This window comes from Cynocephalus volans, chromosome 3, assembly GCF_027409185.1.
Source record: "Cynocephalus volans isolate mCynVol1 chromosome 3, mCynVol1.pri, whole genome shotgun sequence".
NCBI classification, from domain to species: Eukaryota; Metazoa; Chordata; class Mammalia; order Dermoptera; family Cynocephalidae; genus Cynocephalus; species Cynocephalus volans.
Window position 1 is genome coordinate 54,595,839 of NC_084462.1, and position 22,304 is coordinate 54,618,142.

The window sequence follows — 22,304 nt, forward strand, 5'->3', positions numbered from 1 at the left end:
GGAAGGTGTTGAAGGTCTGAGAGTTGAGCGGTTGCAGGTCCCAGGCTCCAGTTCCTATTGGGGACAGAATGCTCTGCACTGCAGAGTGTTCCTCTCTGGGGACCTACCACCTCCTCACCGACCCATAGCCATCCTTTCTCTTCTAATCCAGACTTTCCTGAAAAGGGGATTGACTTGCTCATTTCCACTGAGTAACTCTGGCATTGCTGCAGTTATGGAGAACCCACTACTCTGGGTTAAAGAGAAACTTAGCTAAACTGTAGAAGGTACTCAGGCCTCCATGTCTAATTACAAAGAAAATAAAGAGGCTGGAGGATTCCAAAGAACACACAGAAACATGCTTCTGTCCCAGAAGTTCCAAACATCTATCCTTACACAACTCTGATGAGATACAGAGGAGACAAAGTAACCATATTCTAAATAAAGATACTGAGACCCAGCAAGGATGAGCAACTATCACAGGGGCACGATATTTCTGCAACAATGGAAGGATTCACGTTTTCTCTGTATTCACTAATCTGCATGGGTCAAATCAGAACCTTTCAAAGTAGATGAGAAGGTAGCTCCTCTCGTGTTGATAAGACAACTCTGAAGAGTAGTAAAAACTTTGCAACATATGTTAACGGAAAAATGATCCAATCAGGAGATTGTCATAAAGATTGTCATTTATAGTAAGTTCCAATTTTTTTTGTCAATTTTAATCTTTTATGATCGCCATGTCTCAGCACATAGAAGAGTCTCCATGGGCATTAAGAAAAAATGAAAGGCTTAGCACATTCCCCAATATCCCAGTGGGCTTTGTGTCTTCTGCTCTGCTCTGACACATCTGAGGAGAACATAATCCTGGGCTGGCAGTCACCTCAAACATGACCCCAGAAGCAGTACCAGCAGCCACTGCAGTCTAAAATCATTGCCACTCTTGTTCCAGAGGGTTTTGGGATTTCACACACACGGGATGCTCGTCACTGCAAGCTACATGTAGTATACATACACACATCCACACATCAGGAGGGAGGGTGTTCAGATGAACATGTGTGTATGTCAATGCACGTGAATTGTGTGCACAGTCATAGATACAGACACAGGCCATGCACTGATCAAGGGGGTTGGTAAAATCTCTCTTGGACATTTCTAGAAACAAATGGCCTAAGTTTAGGAGGAAAGGCCCAAAGTCCTCTTCTAATGTATTCTATCTCCAAGCAGCAAAAATAAATGGTTTCACTCTAAATTAGCTTGCTGACAGCTAATTTATGATTAACTTTGCTGACAGCTTCAAACTTTTCCAGAATGTCAGAGCCCTCATTCCTGGAATTAACCCTTCTCACTGCTCACTTCTCCAACTGCTGAGCTCTCTTAACAGCTCCCTCCCCATATATATGGGAGACCCCTAGAGCCTTAGAAATATCAGTCTGCCCTTCAGAAACTCTCTGCCGGTTCCTGCCTTTTCTCCTCCTCCTGCTCCACTCTCCCCTCCCTTTCTTTACTTGGCTGTTCTGAGTTACAAATGCTATAATTTGAACCAGCTTTTCAGCTCTTCCCAGGGCCATTTGATCATTTACTAGGCACATCTCTTTGGTGGCTGAACCTATACTCTCTCCAGATGTTATCTGGATCCCAGGTGCATCTTTGGGGGACCAGCTTTACCCTGTACCTGCACCCTGTCCAGTTCCCCAAAACTAACTTCCTCTGAATACAGGGCTTGAAAGGACAGACTCAACACTAAAGCTGTATCTCAGGAACATACAAGACCAGAAAGAGCTTTGGGAATTACCCAGCCAATTTCCAGACCTGGGAACCCTGGCCAGAACAGGGAAAGTGACTTGTCCAAGGTCACTAAGAATAGTAAATATAATGGAACTAAAGTCCCATGGTCTTGTTCTTGTTTTTAATATAAACTTGTTACTAGAGCGTAACATACATACACAAAGGTATACAAATGAAAAAATACACAGACTTATGAGTCTTACGAAGCTTAGTTTTCAGTTCTGTAGTTAGTTCCTTTCTTTCCACCCCAATATTTATAGACTTTGTTTCACTTGGAAGAACTCTATGTCTCCCCCAGTTTGTGTGGGTGCGTACTTTAGGAATGTATTGGGTTGAATATTCTTTTGATTTTAGATCTATGATATACGAGTGCTCACTCACAAATATGCATCTATCTGTGGTTCACCCATTATGAAAATTCCATGGATAAAACCTTTACACAGAGATTGAGATATTCCTACAATGACAACCAGACTTCTGACTTATCAAGTCAGAATTACTTGTTTTCTTTTTCGCCTGCTCCTTTTCCCAATACAGTAGGGAAGACCATCATCTAGCTTCTTGTAGACACAGACCCAAGATCTCAGCCCCAGGTCTAGTAGGTGCTTGGAATTCTTTGGCAAGAAGGTGCGGAGAACTCACAAAGCCGTCTTCACAGCACCGCTGCCTCAGAGCGGGGCTTCATGACAGCTCACACAAAACATCCATTTAGCAGAATCTCAGTGAAACGGTTGTCTCAGTCTGAGACTCTAGCCCCAGGATTAAGAAAAACCCTTGGAGTTTTCCAAAAATACAAGGAGTTAAGAGCCAAGTTGTTTAGCAGTGTGAGCCTAGAGGATAAATACACCCATTGTGATTCTCCCCAATTGTCTTACCTAGAGCTGCATCTGCCAGCAGCAAAGTTCTCAGATAGAAGACCCGGGAACACACACCTTTTATAACTTCTCCTTTTGTTTTCCCCTTTCTTAATCCTGCCTAAATGCTGGCACTCATTCTGAGACCTCACTGTCCTTCACTGCCCCTGAGCAATATTTTTTTTAAAGAGCAGACATTGCAAGTCCAAAGAAGATGTGGATTGAAAAATAACTCGGCCCTTATTTTCTTTTCCAGATGCTTAGATTGGAGCCTGCTGGCTGCACTAAAATCTTCTAGTGAAAACAAACTTTGGAGACGTTGTTAAAAGAGCTCATTTCACTGAACAAAGCTGAAGGTCTCAATTCAGCTCAGATCGTGGATCACACTGGATTCAAACTGATTCACCCAGACCCCAAATTCTTGCTATAATATTCATACTAAAGAAAGGCAAAATAAATCTTCCTAATGACCTTAGATTTAAAAAAAAAAAAAAAAAAAATCTGTATTGATCGGGTACTGATCATTAGGTTCCAGTTTAGGTTCAGATTTTCTTAGCCAAAATAAGATAATCTCTTTCAAACAAGATTGACTTTGCTAAATATTTAGATGTCAAAAAAAAAACCCTAAAAATTATGATAACTGACATTGAAAATGTGTATATAGGATAAGGAAACAAAGGTTTCAAAGGGGTAAAGGGAATAATATATAACTCAGTCAATGCTACTTACTAGCTAAGCAACCTGAGAGAATTTATTTAACCTCTTGAAGCTGGAGCTTCCTCATGTATGAAATGGGGATAATAACACACCCACTCAAAATGCACACAGAAATGAAAGGAGAGAGAGTAAATGAATGAGAAGCATGGCAGATTTTCAGTGCACATGTACATACATATTATGTGGAATCTAAATCTTCCTTGAAAGATGCTAATTTCCCAATGATAGTGTTTATGTTTATTAGATAGCCCTTCCCAGTTTCTCCGGGGACTTGGGCATTCTGCCCAGTGACCCTTACAACTATAAGACACCTGTCCCCAATTTATGGATGAGAAACCAGTTCAGGGATGAAATGCCAGCACATTGGTGGTAGATAGAGCCCAAGCTAGAAATTAACCCATCACCACACTCCAAGTTCTTCTCTTTCTGGGTTTTTTAGTTTCAAGACAATTTCACCTACAAGCGCTGGTAGCAGTTTAAAGGAGGTCAAGGATCCACGTGGCCACCAGTCTGCATCCTTGGATTCAGGCTGTTTACAAAAGCCAGGCTTAGAAGCTCAGGAGGAGCATCTAACAGGAATCTCAGAGAAGACAAGACCAAGCAGGTTAGAATACGCAATGTTCTTCTTTGGATGAGGCTCAATAACTGCGTATCCTGTGTGTGAGGCCTCATGGAAGAAAAAAAAGATGAGCAAGATAATTTGGCTTTCATAAAATCAACAATGAAATAGAGTCTTTTTCCTCAAAAGGCAAACTTAGCTAGGAACTGGCTCCCCAACTCATCCTCTTAGCAACATTAAAACAATAACAATAATACCTGCTATTGACGGAATATCCCACCAGCCTTAAGGTGATGACATTCGATTCTTTAATCATGAATTCTAGTTTTGTTACAGAACCTCAGGCACCTGAACAGACAATAGTTGCACAGCAATGGTGCTGTAAGGGTAAGAGCTTTTCTAATAATTGGTGAAATAGTCTCCCTCACAAGCCAGTGAGATCCCATCTTCAGGTGAGCACAGGCTGGGTGCCCACCTCCTAAGCTGGGTAGGGGGCTGGACTAGGTGGCCTTCTTAAATGATGACTTTTTTCTAATGCTAACATCCCAGAAGCCTAGCCCACATGACCTTCCATTTGTGAAGTCTGTTATGCAGACCCCATACTCGGATCCTGGTAGAACCTTGCACATCCACTGCTGGAGCCCCAAATCAGCTACCCTAAGAGAAGACAGCTTAAAAGAGCCTGTGTTTTCTGCTCCTGATCTCATTTGTCTCAGATAAAGCTTGTGAAGACTAATGAAGAAATGTTTACAAAGCATAGCCCACAGCAGGAAACTACCTTTGAAAGTGCTAAGGTATAGCCTTACTTCCTACAACAACAGGGATTTCTGCACTGGCCTGACACCTGTCATGATTAAGGGCTACTTCTGAGCTGTCCCTAAAAGAGGTTTTGCCCACTGTGTCCTCCTGATATTCCTTGTCATGAGAAATTTTGGAGCTTGATGTGGTTCACACATCCCTCATCTCTCAGGACCAGGAGTTTCTGGAGGTGGCCCATGTTGGGAGGAGACCAGTGGAGAAGTAAACTGAGTCAAGGCCTAAAGCCTCTGGCAAACCCAGCACCCTGCCTGATATATTCAGTGCGGCTAGAATATCATCTAATTCCCATTAGAAGAATTGCAGGATGCAGAAACAGGACCCCAGAATGGAAAAAAGGTGACCTAGCCTTCCGGTGGGGTGGTGTGAGTGTAACATTGTGATGCAGATACAAATTCAGCCGTGCCAACTCAGGAAATCACTCAATCTCTCTGAACGTCAGTCTCCCCATCTGTTAAAAATCATCTGGCATTTGCCTCCTAAGAAGGCCATGAGGGTTTAACGAATAATCCGTGTAAAGCATTCAGCATGGTGACTGGCACTTGGAAAGCCTCAATATGCATTAGCAAGTAACAGTCGCAATAATAGTTGTAGTAGTGCTAGTAGTATTGCTCTCTCAGAAATATTTGCAAGAAGCATTTTCTGGGCCCAGGATTTAGATAACAATAATAGAAGGGAATGGACTTTGAATTTCTATGGCGCAGATAGATGAGGATGCTTGGTGGTGAGCTGAATGAGAAAGTCAATTGCAAGCGTCCTTGACTGTAACTCTTTCAATGTGGGGTTGTCCTGAGGAAGAAGGAGAAGTCTTTTCTGGTTTTATGCTGCTATAATTAGCAAACCAGACCTTTGCCTCCTTTCTCCTTCCTCCCTCAATTTGCCCACGTCCTTAATGAAGCATTCGAGGTCCGCCAGTGAGGGCGTGTGCGCAGGTTCAACAGCCCAGAAAGACACGGCTGTAGCTAGAGGTACAATCTGCTACTTCCAAACCACTCCAAATTAATCATCTAGCCCTAGGGAGACTTGAGCCTCTGGGCCCCCCTCTTGTTTTATTAACTGCCAACTGAAAGTGCCAAAAGTGGCTGGGGAAGAAGCACACATTTGGGGACAGGGAACACAATGCACATTTTAATTACTTCAGTAAACAATACATACCACAGCAGAAACCTTCCATCTATGGCTACGTCCCCGGGCGAAGGGAAGTTGGAAGCACATCATGGGAGATGACATAAAGAATGTGCAGCTCCTCCTCAGACTGCAGGCCACCTTATCTAGCTCTCTGAGCTGGAACTGAATGTCTAACCCACCCACTGACCCGGCTGCTGGAGGGGCTCTGATGAGGGCAGGGAGAAGGAGGGCAAAACGAGGTTTTTCACACACCCAGAGCTTTCTTGGTAATTGAATGCACCTCCTTACCAATGGAAAACGGGATTCTTCTTTGAGTCATGAGACGAGACCCTTAATTCTAAAGGAAGTACCCTTGGAGCTTGAGGAGAGCTCACAGATCACCTGCAGGACCACACACGGGAAGCAGTGGATAAAGTCCTTCATCTTCATTTAAAGGTGGGGCTTCAACTTAGAAAAACTAACAGGGTTAAAGTCTCAGGGAAGCCTGAGGATGGCTGATAACAGCAGCTGAAGCACTCCTGAGCTGCAAAGTGATTCATCAACATCAGCTAGTTCCACCGCTATTCTTATGCAGCACAAGTTCCTAGCCAGGCTTTCCCCTGCGAGAAATTCCAGGAAAGGGATATTAATTAACCCTGCCGCACAGCCCTGACAGGGACTGGAGAGGTCTCCAGCACCCTAGGAGAGAGGGAGCCAGAGGGGAGATTGGAAGCCACGGAATCAGGTGGAAAGAGCACCGGCTGGGGACTCAGGTCACCTGAGTCCTTGTCCCAGTTCTATCTGTGTTCCACCCTGTGGCTCTGGCAGCCTGTGCTTCCTTTTGGCCTCAACGATCACATTTGTAATAATAACATAGTTAGACCAGAGGATTGCTAAGATTCCTTTCTGCTCAAAAATTGCATGAGATTTTCCAAAGCATAATTTCCTTATCTGAATCCACGCATCAAAAGCGCTGAACAAAAGCTCATCTCAAGGCCCTTCCTAACATCTGCAGCATGGGCATCCTGAGGGATGTGTGTGTATGTGTTTGTGTGTGTGTTGTGTGCAGGCAAAGGGGAGCAATGGGCCAGAACTCAGGAGCTCCACGCCCTGCCTTAAGTCTGCATCAATCCACCTGACTCATCACTCGGCTCCTGTATGGGTAGGTTGAGGGAAAGAGTCGGACTAGTTGACCTTGAGGTATCAAATAGTTCCAAAACACAGTGGTTTGGTGAAGCAGAAACCTCTGGGTGCCCCTCCCAGCCCTGTGAGAAGGTTAGGGGGCCAGCTTACCTCCACACAGCCTGCTCTCTACAAAGGGGCCCCAGGGTGCCTCTCCACAGTGAAGGGTGTGGGCCGAGGGCAGTCTCAGATGAAAGGGATGGAGGAGCTGTACTTGCACACAGCATCTGGCACCCCAGGCCCTCATCTGAGGCCACAGCTGTGGGCTGCACCTTCTCCCTCTATAAACAAGCCCTAACCCTTGGCTTCTTCTTCAAGGTCAAAAGGCGAGGGATGACTGCTCTGAAGATGAACCCAGGAGAAAGTCTTAAATGCTAAGCCAGCGATCATAGTTGGACAGTTTTGTTTTTGTTTTCGTTTTCCCAAAAGGCATTCCCACTCTCTTACACACATTCAGGTTTCCAAAAGCATAGGAGAAAGATTAAAGAAAGTGAACTTCTTGTTTCTAGGCTAATGAAACTGGGTTGTAGTATTTTTCTCAGGGTCTTCTAGTAGGTCCCCAAGAGGTGGAGCCAGTCTGGAGACTGGGGTAGGTAGTCCTCAAAGGTAGAGCTCTCATATTAATTTATCAAAACCTCTGGCCTCTGCCATAACAAAGATAGAAAAAGATGCTTTCAGCATTCCAAGTTTGAGGCCAGAGGTGGAAGTCTGGTCCCGATGAACTGGGATACAGAACAACAAATTATTGAGTGTTTTTATTATGCCAGAATATATGTTAAATCAGTTAAAATGCATGGCTTCATTCAATCTTCCCAACATGCACTGGCTCTGGGAATTATTACTTTCAAATTATTATGCACTGAGGAAGGAAGGAAAGGAGGAAGGAACAGAGGGAGGAAGAGAGGGAGGAAGGGGAGAAGAGATTAAGCAACTTATTTAAAAAGACTGAAGAGTGAAAGATTTAAGCCTTACACCTAAATTACTCTGATTGCAAAATCAATGATAAGATGCACCACCAAGCTGAAGTTCTTATGCATAGGAAGACTCACTAGTAAATATGTTTTAAGGCATGTCAATTGATGGGTTGGGGCCGCAGACTTTGGAAAATGTAACAGAAATCCTAGAATTTGGTTTCTATAGAAACACCCACTAAAGCCAAAGGGGGATTTTCATTCAGAACTATGTAAATCACCAGATGCGGTGAAGTATGATAGGAGCCTACGTTGGCTCAGAGACCTCTCACAAAAATGACACGAGAAAACATCATGCCTTCCTTGTAGACAGACCAGGAAAAGCAACCAGTCGTGGACTTTGCTTTCTCAGTCTCTCCCTTGCAGCTTTTCTCTGCTTAGTGTCCAGCCAGACTCCTATGGAAATGACACTGATGATTTCTTGGTTGGTCAGCTGGGCTCCCAACAGCAAGGCCTCCCCAATGAGTAAAAGTTTTCCTTACTGAACATCTAGGCACCGGATAATCTGTTCAACTGCTGCAGCATTTATCGTCACAATTTTCAAAGTTCATAAGCCTTGATTGTTTGGAAATCTACTTCCTATGAACATCTCTTTCCCTACGATCATTCCCTCAGGCAGGAAAAGAGGGAGGCAGACGGAGGTAGAGAAATTACAGGAAGAAGTTTGAGTGGAGATGAGAGAGAAGGAAGAACAGACAAAATAACATATATTAAGCCTGGTGACATTGTATGGATCTTAGAATTAAGCCAACACCAGAAATAAATCCTAAACTTGGATTTTATATTATGATGATTATTATTATTGTTATTGTTATTATTAAGACAACACATTGCCTTTTTGCTTAAGGTGGATTGGGTTAGGTTTTCTATCACTAGCAGTTGAAAGAATCCTGATAAAACACTGGGATATTCAACTCTCAAGTTAGTCTCTATTTCTAGGAATGAAATGCCTATTTCTGGAAATAAAACTAAGAAGAAAGGTAAAGAGAGATCCCAGAGGCTCAGATAGAAACCACTTCACCCAGCTAGGGTGGAACAGCAGTAAGCCCTCTCTCACCCACCTGGTGCCCTTTCTCTTACCCCAGCCTACACAGCAACACCCACATACCAGGGCATTGCCAGCCATAAAGCATCATAGCACACAGTACACAACATGTGGCCCTGAGACCAGCATCTGAGCTAAAAGCTTTCCTAGTGTGGCTGTATCCGCCCGGATGCCAGGCTTCTTCCTCCAGATGCATTTGGCTGGAGGTCACATCAGACATCTACTCTCCATTAGGGTAAGCCACAAGTGGCAGGACAGGAGGAGGAAGTATAAATCATAGGAACTAACTAATGCTCAAGAGAGGTAGGTACCAGCCCAGAAACTGCAGAACTCAAATCATCTCCACCTGCACATTCAGACAGGAGATTGTGTCACAGTTCTTCCAGGCATATGGATTTCTCATGAGTCATCTGTCGCAAAAGAATTGAGAAAGCAAATGAACTTGACCAACTTTGAAGATAAAATCCAAAACAAGGAGTACAGAATCCCATCACAAAGACTAAGGCATCCTTCCCAGTGAGCAGGACTGCATGGCACAACCAGAAAGATTCCCTTTCCTCCTCTGTCCTCTTCCCTCTGGCTCCCACAGCCCCTTCACTTGAAGATCTGAGCCCCACCCCATTCCACACAACTCTTATCATTCTATTCTATCATGTTGCTCTGCTCTGAGACACTCTGTTTCTTCAGCTCATCAGAGAGCAAAATGCTAAGGGAATGAGTAGTTCAAAGATTAATTACCATTTAATGGGCAGAGTTCATATCTTCGGATAAATCTCCAGGCGAGAAGCCAGAGGACTGACCCTGGGAACACACAACCAATCCCCCTGAACTGGAAAGGACATGAGATACCATGTAAATTAAGAGGCATCTTGCAGAGGTGAATGCATTAGGTTTCCCCAAATGGCCAGTCTTAACTATCTTGCATTGCAAGACTTGGGATAGCAATGAAAAGGTGGGAAATCACATTCCACAACTTCAGAGCTGTTAAAACTATGTTGGTGTTTGATTGCATGAAACTCTTAGAATACTCTTTAGCTTATAGACAACTTCACTACACAGAGCTACCCTACAACTTCAGTGATAGCTGAGAAACAGGAACATGAGAGAGGGCTGAAAAAAGCTCACCCTAAGCTCTCCTTGTGTGCCGTGGGTGTGCAAAGAGCAGGTGTGTGTTAGTAGCTTCCTTAGAAAAGCTGGGTTTGTTTGCGTGGGAAGATACACCCCTGGACTCCCAAAATGCTGGGATGTGCCTGTGATCAGGTCTCCAAGCAGGTTCCTGGACTAGGGCATACTTGTGACTATGTGCCCTTGCAGACTTGTGTCTAAGGCCTGGGCATTGTCCTTCTAGCTGCAACCTAACCCTTCCTAGAACTAAGACATATCCTGTATGTTTGAGTGGCAGAGTGGCCCATATGTAACCATAAAAAGAAGGAATATCCTTGTCAGTTTGAAATGTAATCAAACAATTCTAATCTTTACTCCTGTTCTCAACAGGAACTCCACAGAGTGCATGGCTGCACAAGTGATGTTGAGGTGGGTTAATACCTCAGAAGAAAAAGTAGTTAGCATGCTTGTTTGTTCTTACCAGGGAAGGAACTCAGAGGGATAAGCAAGAGAGGAGGATCCTATGGTGGGAGGTGAACGATGCTTTGATTCTTAGCCGTTGAGTATCAAAGTGAGAAAGACAAGAGGTCATAAGCAGAAAAGAACCAGAACTTCATGAAGTAGCCATAATCCATAGTTAGAAAACCACAGTGAGGGACATTCAAGCACCTTGAGTATATCCCTGTGACACTGACATTATGATAGTGAAGAAAATCCTTGGTAAATGACAAGGGTAATAACTTCTCTCTACTCACACGACACATACTGTGAAACTGAAAGAGGCATTGCCTTGACGTGCATTGAGACCCTGGGATAAATATATTCTAGAAGTCCAAGGAAATAACAGTAATACAAGTGGAAGGATCCTCCTTTAGCATAAAAGGAAAACTGGAGAGGGTTACAGACATCCCAAAATAATTCTTTACTTTGTTGGAGCAGGTCTCTCCTGTGTTTCTAAAAAGTGATTTGCTTTCCAGATAACCTTATCCGGAGCCCATCTTATGCATAAAGCAAGATGCTGCCTAATCTTTTTTCTGGGAGATATATGAAAACACATCACAAATAAATACAAGGTTATACAGTGATGCTGATGTTAAATATAACCATGATATCTGAGATGTGGTCCCGAAACATCCTGCTTCTTGCTAATAGCATCCCAAGACTGGTAAAGTCAATCTGTGGGTTTCATTCACAAACACAGACAGAAGATTTAGGATTAACTTTAAACTCAATTCTTCATTCAAACCTTTGCTGAAAAATCTTCATCCAGTCTCACAACTCTGCATGCATTCTCCCCATCCCTATAATCTATACACAGACCCCATGCACTGTCCCTCTGACAGCCGTGACACAGTTCCTGCCACCCTGAAGCCAAGCCTCCACCTCTGCCTAGGTTGGACACCACAACAGGAAGACTTGCTCTCATGCCCCCCAAAACTTTCCATGCCCATCCCCATTCGCAGTGACAACAAACAGCACATGGAGAAGCAGCAGAGGTGCTGTGCCCTCATGCACCATCAGCAAAGACATGGACAACCAGCCCAACACATCTTCTGCTTCTGATCCAGCCATGCAAATAGCCCATTCATGGGACCTTCGGGTAACCCAGTGAGTCCTAGCTCTCTTTTCTTTTTCCCACTTTCTCCTACCTATTATCGGTGAATGGATGCCGAGACTCACTGATAAAGGCAGATTTTGAGTTAGTTCAATCTGGATTTAAATCCTGGATCCACTATTTTCTAGCTCTGTGTTTAAACATCAGTGTTCTCATCCCCAAAGTGAGACTATAATAACTTCTTCATGGGAACAGTGTGCATTAAATCAATTAACTTATTCCAGGTCCCTAGCAAAGTGCCTAACTAGAGTAGGTATTGAGCAAATGGAAATTGCCTCCCCCCCCCCACATGCCAAGGACACCAGATTAAGAAGGAAGGGTCCTAAGACATCCTAAATGGCCAGTGAAAATCACAGACTGAGGGACTTTCTACAAAGATATTCCCCAGTGGATGAATCCTCAGCCTTACTCACTTTCTGATGCCCTACCACTGATGTCAGTGGGAAACAAAACCTGTGCTATCTCTTAAGCAGAGAAGGTACGCCTCCAGTGCCTGACCATCTGATTCTCCCTCTTTGATTTTGCCATTCCAAAGTTTGTGAGTATTTCTTGATTTGGAATCAGACTTTTCAAGTTGGACTTGTTTCAGAAAGTTTTAGCCAAACCATAAAAGCCCTCCTTGTAGAAATTAAACAATCTAAAAAATATCAAATTCTTTAAGCAACTCTTTTTTGGCCTCCCTGTCTAAAACTGCATTCACACATCATCACCACCACTACAACCACAACCACCATCACTTTTTTTCTCCTCTCTGCTTTAAATTTCTCCTAGAGACCTGACACGATTTCACTATATATTTTACCTTATCTTTATTTTCTATCTCCCTTATTAAAGGCAGAGATTTTTGCCTGTTTATTCACAGTTGTATCCCTAGTGCCTAGAATAGCTCAGGGTACATGGATAAAGTGCCCGTATGTCCCAATTTACCAGAGAAGGTCTAAATTTAAGCCTTTAGTTCCTACTTAATTATTGATAGCTTCTTTTTTATTCTCAGAAGTGTCCAACTTCAGACAATCAAATATACTCAGTTGATTAATAATAAATATTTGTTGAAATTAATTAATAAATATGACCAATTTAAGACTTTAACGCAACTTGTTAATTCCTGAAACCAAGAGTTCCAACCTGATGTGACTGAAATACACAAGATATTTTAAAAGCATGAGAGGAGATTGGCTAATCTTTCATAATGGTCCTGCTTGCAAAATTCTCACAAGGCTGGGCTGGCAAGCACTTTTGTTCTGATATACTCTAGCCATACACAGCTGTTAGCATTGAAAAATTCTAAACTCTCATGCTGTTATTAGTAGCAGTGTCAAGATGAGAAACCTGTAAAACCTTGATCCTGAGAAAACCCGGGAAACTATGCTTAGTTAACCTCCCTAACCAAACCATGAGAAAGATGAATAGAATTGGAAAAGTATCCTGGGCCCCTACCCCTGAGACTGCGGCATCAGAATGAGGTCGTGTATTAGAAACCAAAAGCTTCTCACTCAACTGCAATGTACCCACTTGGTGCTTGGAAACTGCATTTGGCCTGTGAGAAAGCATCTCAAGATGGAAGCAGGACTTGTGTCTTCTTACGCTGGGCTGGATTTTTAAGGTCAGGTGGGTAAGTCTGGGGGTTCTGTTTTCCCAAGGGATGGTCCCCAAAACAGAAAGAAAAAGCCACTGAGCCAAAAGTGGAAGGAAGCCATCCAATTCAGTCTGATAATCAAGGCAAGATGGATGGAACTTGGACTGACTCTGCAGTATGTCCATCTCCGTGCCAGAAACTGCCATAGAAATTAAAATGGGGAGGGTAAAAATCTCTCCCCAAATACTCAGGGATATGACTCAGCCACAGAGACTCTGTAATAACTGTCCTCAACACCAAATTTTTTAGACCAAACTTCATCTGAGGTCAACAGGGAGAACTCTGGTTCTTCAGACCCTTTAGCCTACATTTAGGATATCATTAGCTCCTTAAATGGCATCTCTTATGGAGTGTAGGCATCCAAAGTATACTCAAAACTCAGGGTCACACCTCCTGAAATGCAAGAAAGCAGCCAAACCATCATCCATGCAGTGCCTCCAGCCTCCACCACACACGCAGGCCTGGACAGAATCCCTGGCAGCCACTTGAATCAGGGCTGCTCTCCTGGCTGGGTACCTCATTTTAGCAGATCATGGCCCCCCCACCCCCCCACCATGCTGCCTCCCCATGAGATATCCCAAGCACATCAATGGCTTTGGCAGGAAACTTCCATGGAAGTTTAATAACGCCCTCATGGTGGGAGGCAGAGAAAGAAAGGTTGGAAGCAGCACCCAGCCCATGGAAGTTCTTCTCCAAAGCCTGCAAGCTGTCAGTCTGTGTGTGACTGCCCTGCCCAGCCCCCTGGCCCCAGAAATGAAATCCAGACTCACTGTGGAAGCCGCCGGTGCTGCAAACATCTGCCGCTGCCATGACACGCTGAACGGGCCCTTCTGGCATGGCCCTTCCTGACAGTGAACGAGGGAGAGTAGGGAAGGGGAGAGAGAAGAGAAGGGATGAAGGGAGAGGAAGGAAGCATGGGAGGATAGAAGAAAGGGAGGAGAAAGGAAGCGAATGGTGTGTCCCTCCTGGCCATAGCCTCCAAACACCTCTCCCACACCACCAGGGAGGAGGGCTGGCCGCAGCAACCCACCTCCAAGACCCTCACTCAGGAGTCCCCCCAGAGACACACTCACAGCTCAGCAAACACACAGAAACACCACTCTATGACATCAGCTGTCTTCCCTTGTGGGCCACCAAGACTCAACAGGCTTCCCTCCAAGGTCTCAGTTCTATGCCCAACAGGCCGAGCCTCCCAGACAACCTCCCACTCTGAAAGGAAGTGGGTTTCATCTAGAATTTTCAACCCCTGAGGTCAAAGAAATAGCACTTTCTCCAAAACTTCTGAGGGAATATTTACTTCACTGTGTCCAGTAGAAAATCCCTACATTCACCACTATTTTTAGGGCTTCCCCTATTCCCTCCCCTGCCTTTCCTATTTGGAAAGAGGTTAGCTAGCTGGATGCCTTCTGTGCAGAGCCTCAGCCCTCTCCCTCCTTGCTGTTCTCCATCTCCATTCAGGAAAAACCCATTTCCCTTGAAAGGCCTCTTGAGAAGTTAGAAAAGGGATACATGAGCTGCCTTAAAGGAGAGACTTATGGTGGCTTTGCAATAGCGTTTCTCAAGTGCCTCTCAGGTCAAGAACCATGTGCAAAAAACAAAAGACACAGCTCCTGCTCTCGGTGGCACCAGAGGCCAGGACGCAATGCTGAATGACCCGAAGAAGCAGGTTCACGAAGCAACGCACCCATGTATGCAAACCCATAGGGCGAGGCCAAGGAGACCATCCAGTGAAGATGATAAAAGGGGATCGCTGGGTTCTGATGGTGGTGAGAGATGGACAGAGAGAGAACAAAGAGGGAGAGGAGAAAAAGGACAGGTGGGCATCTGGGAAGAGCAGGTGCGATGGGCTGAAGTGTGTCCCCTCCAAATGTTGAAGTCCTAACCCCAGAACCTCAGAATGTGACTGTTTGTGGAGTGAGGTGATTAAGGTAAAATGAGGTCTTTAAGGTAGTCTCTAATCCAATATGACTGGTGTCCTTAGAAGAAGAGGAAACTTGGACACAGACAGTTACAGAGAAAATACCATGTGAGGACACAGGGAGGAGGCTGTCTGCAAACCAAGGAGAGAGGCCTCAGAAGGAACCAAATCTGCCCACACTTTGATCTTGGACTTCTAGCCTCCAGAGCTTTGAGAAAATAAGTTTCTGTTGTTGAAGTCCCCCGGGCTGTGGTACGATGCCCTGCAGCCAGAGCTAGTGAACACAGAGTGCCTCATGCAAGTGTGTAAATGAGCAAGTGATGTTGTAGAGTGGGGGACAGAATGGCTGGGGGGAAACTAAGGTGGCTTCCTGTGGAGGGGAGGAGGGAGAACGGCAGAGTGTGTTAGGACCTAGTAGAGCAGGGTGAGAAATTAATACTGCAGAGAAATGAGGATTTACTTGAAGCTCTTAAACAAGCAGGGGGAATGGTGAAGTTTGAGGAGCACAGGCAGGACCACCATGAGCCTGAAGGTGTGTGCACAGATGCAGCTGTCAGGCGGACCAGGGTGTGGACTAGCGTGGTTCCTGCTAACATGCAAAGAACACATGGCACTGAGGTTGCTGTAAAGAAAGACATAGCAGGGCCGAGCCCGTGGCACACTCGGGAGAGTGCGGTGCTGGGAGCGCAGCGACACTCCCGCCGCGGGTTCGGATCCTATATAGGACTGGCCGGTGCACTCACTGGCTGAGTGCCGGTCACGAAAAAGACAAAAAAAAAAAAAAAGAAAGAAAGAAAGACCTAGCAGGTAGGTGATGTACAGACAGGTTCAGAAATGGCTCCCTTTTGGGGAACCTCCCAAGAGAGTTTTTACGCATGCTAACAGGCTGCAGAGGAGCACTTGGAAAAGCAGGAAGTGGCCATGTGAGTTTTCTTTCCGGCACACCAAGTTTCAAACACCAATGAACTCTCCAGGGGAGGTGACAGATTAAGCAATCCAAGAAAGAGGAGGTGGAGGCTGAAAATTAAGTTCAAACAGCTTCCGCATAAAAGAGGGAAAGGGACTATAAACACGTGAGTGTGAGAAGTTGCAAAGTAGATGTCTAAAATAGCGGCACCAGAACTTAAAATGAGAGGATGGAGAGAAACCAATGGAAGAGGTAATGGATGGCCAGAAAAGGGAATAAATCACAGAGCAAGGCTTTGCCGAGGCCTTGAACAAGAATATTATGCAGTGGGGGGAGAAAGAATGGGGCAGCTATTAATAATGTCATTCAAAAGATAATTCTAAAAGGATTAGACTTGAGGAAAGACATTTGAATTTGGCCACGATGAGATAATTAGTGACCCCCAAACTGCAGATTCAATGAAGTGGTAAGATCAGAAGCCCAAAAATTAAGACAGAAAATGAAAATTACCTATTTCAGTAGTCGAGGAGACAAACGGAAGTTGGAAGGGGTAGAAAGGTCAAATGAAGATTTTCCTTTAATGTAGAAGAGAGTGTAGATATTTAGTATAGAAAGGAGAGATTAAAAAAAAACTTCAGAGCAAGAGAAACAGAATCACAAAGAGAGGTAGCTAGAGACAGGGCAGGTGCAGAGGGTGAGGCCTGAGGGAAATGGGAAAGAATGTGGATGTGTGCATTTGCAGATGTGCAGAGGGTGGATTTGGCCTCATATTTCATAGCAACACAGAAATATACACTTCGCACAGTTCCTTGCACATGCATAATAACAAGTGATTAAATTACTGTAGCACTTTGCATTTATCTAAGCAATCTCTATTATAGAGTTAGCTCTTAGAATCTCAGAATGAGAGGAAAGCAAAACTTCGAGGTCATCTACTACAACATCATGTCTAATGCATGTGTCTCTACAGTATCTGTAAAATGTGGCTATCTGGGTTTGCTGGAAACCCGTCAGGGATGGGAAACCCACTACCTTGCAGGGTGGTCCACTCCATTTTCACATAATAAAGGTAATGGCACTATGCTTCACCACCCTTGAGTCTGAAATATTCCTACAGTTTTCTAATCATGCCACCCCTGTAAGTCAGGGGACATGTTACACAGCCCGTTCATCACACCAAAATAATAGAGGACAACCCCCACAGCATCTCTGCACTGAAACCTGGTTTTGTGATTTCTGAGTTTCCCAAACTTTAGTGCCCTTGAGCATCATCCCAAATCTATCATTCACCAAGAAGTACATCTGTCTCCTTGTTTATTTCATTTAATGGACATTTATGAAATGTCTTTCACATTCCAGATACAGTGTCAGGCACAAGGGTTATGTGATTGGTGCAATAAGGCACGGATACTGCCCTTACAGAAATCCCAAGCTACTGTGAACAATATGTATTGACAGATGTCCTTAACAATATATTTTCACAATAAACACACAGACACAAATCAGTTCTCGCAACACATTTAGAGGTGCTAGAGCAACATTTCTCGTCTCTGACCACCACCTCCCTTGCTACTCGTAGCCTTTCCTCATCCTTCAGTTTTACTGAATCTGTGTTACATTTTGGGACTACGCTTGGCACAAATCACCTTGTTGCTGTTTACTTTACTATTATACTGGAGACCCCAATTCCCTGAATTAAGGTCTTTTTGCTTGCTATGGTCACCAGCACTGAGTCACCCCAACTGCTTGTCTCCTTTTCCTTGAATATCCTTGCCACAAAGCCCTATTAGAAAAAAAAATCATGGAACTGGATTATTATAGGTTTTACACTTCTAACTCTATATTCTACCTAACCTCATGTATACCATATTGTACTGATGTGCTCTTTAAAAATTCTATTCACGGGCCAGCCCCGTGGCTCACTCAGGGGAGTGCGGCACTACGAGCGCCAAGGCTGCAGGTTCGGATCCTATATAGGGATGGCCAGTGCGCTCACTGGCTGAGCGCGGTGCGGACAACACCAAGCCAAGAGTTACGATCCCCTTACCAGTCACAAAAAAAAAAAAAAAAGAAAAGAAAAGAAAAAGAAAAAAAAATTCTAGTCACAAATGACCTAACATTCCTTAAAAAAAAAAAAAACTTACTTATGAATTAGAACACTATATCCAACTCTGCCCTTCATTTATTGTGCAATCTGAGGAATACCCACTAGTCTTTCTGAGCCTCAGCTTACTTGCATGTAAATAGGAATAATCATGCCAGCCATTCCACCTCACAGTACTTTGATGGTGATCAGAAAGGAGCTCTAGATCTGCAAGATGGGAGATCAATGTTCTTGTCTTGAGTAAATGTGTGGACTTTCGAAACACAGTTTTTTCTCTCTGGGGCTCAATGGCTCAAATAAGTGAGTTTGATGGGATGACATCCAATTTCAATACTAGCTGGGATTTCACAAGTAGCCAGTGTACATAGCTTACTCAAATTTCATCCAGGCATTTATCAAGGGCTGTCATAAACTACTAATGAAAAAAAGAGGTTAACGTGTGTAGGTGAAGAGTCCAACTGGGTGGAGTCATAACCATGTAACAAGTATATGCAAGGAATGCTGTTAATGGAATCAGCATCTGCTTGGGAGCAGAACTCCAGGAGTACACCCAAGTCTTGGGCTGTTCAACTTTTCAAAAAATAAAAAATATGCTTAAAGACACTGCTGGTACATTGATAAAAGCTGACAAAGAATGACAGCACAGAGCTGGTAGCAGAACTGTATCTAAATCATCAGAAACGTTTGCAGAGTGGAAGAGGGGAACCAAATCTACCCAGAAACAAAGTACTTTTTGCTAAAGTACCAAGTTCTAAAAAAATAACTGTTAAATTGAAGAGTGAGGGAAAGGCTAGTAGAAGATAATTTAAGATATTGAGATACTAGTACTTTCTATGTGAACTTGGGCAAAAAAACCTAAATTGGGTCCAGCAATGCAGGTCCATCTGGCAAATTCCACCCTCTGTACATGATCTTTAAACACAGGTGCATTTAATAAATTCATGCCAATGCCATATTAGAATCACTTTACTTGTGAGAAGCCAAGGTGACAGCATTCCTAAAACAGTCCAGTAGAATCCCTGAGTTGACAATACTGAATGGGATGCTGCGTGCCAAGACTGGAAACAGGAAAGCATAGGTGCCACCAATCCCCTTTCCTACATTCATGGCAGACATCCCTAGTTCATCACCACATGATTCTTCACTGACCCTAGCTGCAGCCACCAAATTTTTCTCATCACTCTCCTCTGGGCAAGGACCACTAGTCAATCAGAACTGGTACCTAAGGTCTACCTACCATCCCTGGGGCATATCATATTTGGAGTCAAGGCAATTAGATTTACAAGCAACAAAAGAACTCATCTTTCAGGTATGAAGGCAATTTAGTGACATAGAAAGCATATAGAGACTATAATAATAAAATGACTCTCAAGTATTTGAAAATAAAGAAAATACAGTTGGTCGCTTTAAGATCAGCATAAAATGGATGAGAACAGGGCCGTACATCCAAGGTTGTACGAAAAGCTTGAGTGGCTCTCAGACCATTATGTTCAATTGCAACCTGATTGATGTAGATGAAGAAAGAATATATTGTTCAAAAGGGGCATGGTTGGTCATTGAAGCCTGGAAAAGGAATGGTCTTGGAATTGGATGATGGCATGTTCAAACCCTCCTGGCTTTGGACAGAGGAGAGAGGAGGCTTTAGGCAAAAGACTTGGAATATTTCTGAACCTACTAGGAAGCCAAGGACCTCACTGTCACTCTTTCTTAGTCGGATGTCATTGATTATCTAAACCAGCTGACTCCCTTGCTCTGATTTTTTCCTTTTTAAGCAACCTTCTCATTATGATCAGGCTTCCCACATAGACTAGCTGACTGGGAGTGAATACTTTTATTATATAGCCTTTGAATAATCTGGCCCCCTGTGTGCATTAATAAGTTGTCCTCTTGGCACTAACTGTAGTTTCAGGGGTCTTTTAATTATTGTGAGATATTCTCTCAGTCCTTTTCACTGATAAGCAGATGTTTGGGCCATTGGTGGGAATCAGATCCAGCTGGCTTTCCCTTAGGTGACATCAATGCATCTTCCAGATGTACACACCCAGAGTCCCCACATACTGACCCCTGGTGTCTGGCAGGTGGGAACCCAGTAGGATCCTTAGAATGCTTAGGCCAGTGGGAGCATTATTCGTTATCCAATAGAAACATCTGACATAGCACTATATATTTCAAAATTAAGCACTTTTATTAAGCACTTTTTATATAAAATCTCTGTGCTAAAAATGGGGTGGATTTCTTTGCCTTGAAGGGAATTTAGCATTTAGAAAGACAGACATGTACCCAAATGACTCAAGGATATGAAAAAATAAATACGCAGACCAGGAAGTTGAGAATTGGCCCATTGGGTAAGGAAATAACCAACTACAAAAATAAACTGGGCCACAAAGCAAAGGTTCAACCTTGCTTTGAATGCTGGATGACTCAATGAGGAGGAGCAGCCAAGGTTGTCACAATGATTGGCAGAGTGGGAGAGATGGAGTACTGACCCCTGCTGCTAATCAACTTTGGGACATTGATGAACTCAGCTCATTTTTCCAGAGTGCACATGGTTATTTACTAAGCACAGACTATAATGGTGGTAATAGTGTTGATGGTGGTGGTGGTTCTGGTGAGAAAATCAACAGTACTCAAGCCAATGGTTTAAAAATCATTTGCGTATTCATTATGTCTGTTATGCATAATAATGTACAGCAACCATCATATTGAAAATGATAGAAGAAAGGGGGGAGGGCTTGATTTAAGCCTGCCTTGTCTCTATCTCCAAGGCCTTAGGGTAAATGACCCTGAAGTCTTCCTCTGGGGGACAAGAGGTGGCACATACTTCAGAAGCCTGGAGGATGGGGCTCTAATTCTGAAGACCTTTGTCGAACATAGAATTCATGGTCCACAGTTATCAAAGTTTATTGTGGAGCTAATAATTCCACAGGGGAAAGCTCTTCCTTTGGCCACCTAGAAGTGCTTTCTCTTTCCTCCTGGGTTTCAAAGACCAACTCCAATGTCTAAATCACTCCTGGAAGAGGGAGCGGCTTTGCTTTTTATTTCCCTGAATTCTCTGAAGGATGCTCTTTCCCCTTTAATTTTAATATCCAGCTCCAAAGACCCATCATAGAAAATACTTTGGCTTATAACTTAAAGTTATTTAAGTTTCTTATATGTAATTTCTACCTTATTCACTTACATAGAATAATAATAGCCATCTATTGAGTGCCTAACAGGTACCAGGCAATTTGCATACATTATCTTATTTAATCGCACAAAAGAAGAAATAATTCTTTTTTTTGTTTTCTCAGATGAGGAATCAAAGGCTTAGAAAATTTCAGTAAATTTCCTAATGTCGTAAAGATGTAAGCAGAAGCTCAGAGATTCAAATGAACATCTGCTTGACTCTAGAGTTAGTGGGTGTCCTGCCCACTTTATTTTGGGCTACCTGCCTCCTTACCTCCAACTTTGTCCTATGGGATTAGCTAAATCTGAAAAAAAAAACAACCAGTAGTAAAGACTGTGTTTTAAATTCTCAATTTCAGATGCTGTATTGACCCAATGCTTGGCTTACTCCTTCTCCTCTTGCTTAGTCACAGACAGATCACTGTCTTGGGCTTTGAGGATTATGAGAGAAAATAATTCCCTACCAGGAGGAAGTCAAGGGAACATAATGTTCCCTTTACATGCAAATATCTTAATTACAGCTGGTAAAGAAGATATTTGTATGGAAATTTATGTATCTTTATATATGTTGTATATTCAGTTGGTCTCAGAAAAAAAATAAAAATTATTTTTAAAAAAAGGCCTTTTGCACTTGAGGAAGGAAACTGGAGCCTGTTAGAATACATCCATCAACGCCCTCCACAGGAGTGGGGAGAAATGAGTCACTCAATACCAGATTCAACAGGCTCCTGCTGCCTTCTCCTCTACTTTTTTGAGGATGGACTCCAATATAAACATGCCGCAATAGCAGCCCCTATGAAGACAAGGCAGGCAATGAGAGCTAGCATCCATCCCGAGCCT

General features: G+C 43.5%; 1 protein-coding gene across 4 annotated transcripts in view; it reads right to left on the minus strand.

Annotated features, from left to right (window-relative positions):
• The window catches only part of NTRK3 (neurotrophic receptor tyrosine kinase 3), a 358,581-nt gene that overhangs the window by 13,787 nt on the left and 322,490 nt on the right, over positions 1-22,304 (minus strand). Inside the window, exon 16 of one of the 4 annotated variants that reach the window (XM_063089449.1) lies at positions 14,141-14,215. The exons of the other annotated variants lie outside the window; for them this stretch is intronic. Within the exon in view, the coding sequence (XP_062945519.1) occupies positions 14,141-14,215 (75 nt within the window). The remainder of the gene's footprint in view (positions 1-14,140; positions 14,216-22,304) is intronic. 4 annotated transcript variants of the gene reach the window in all.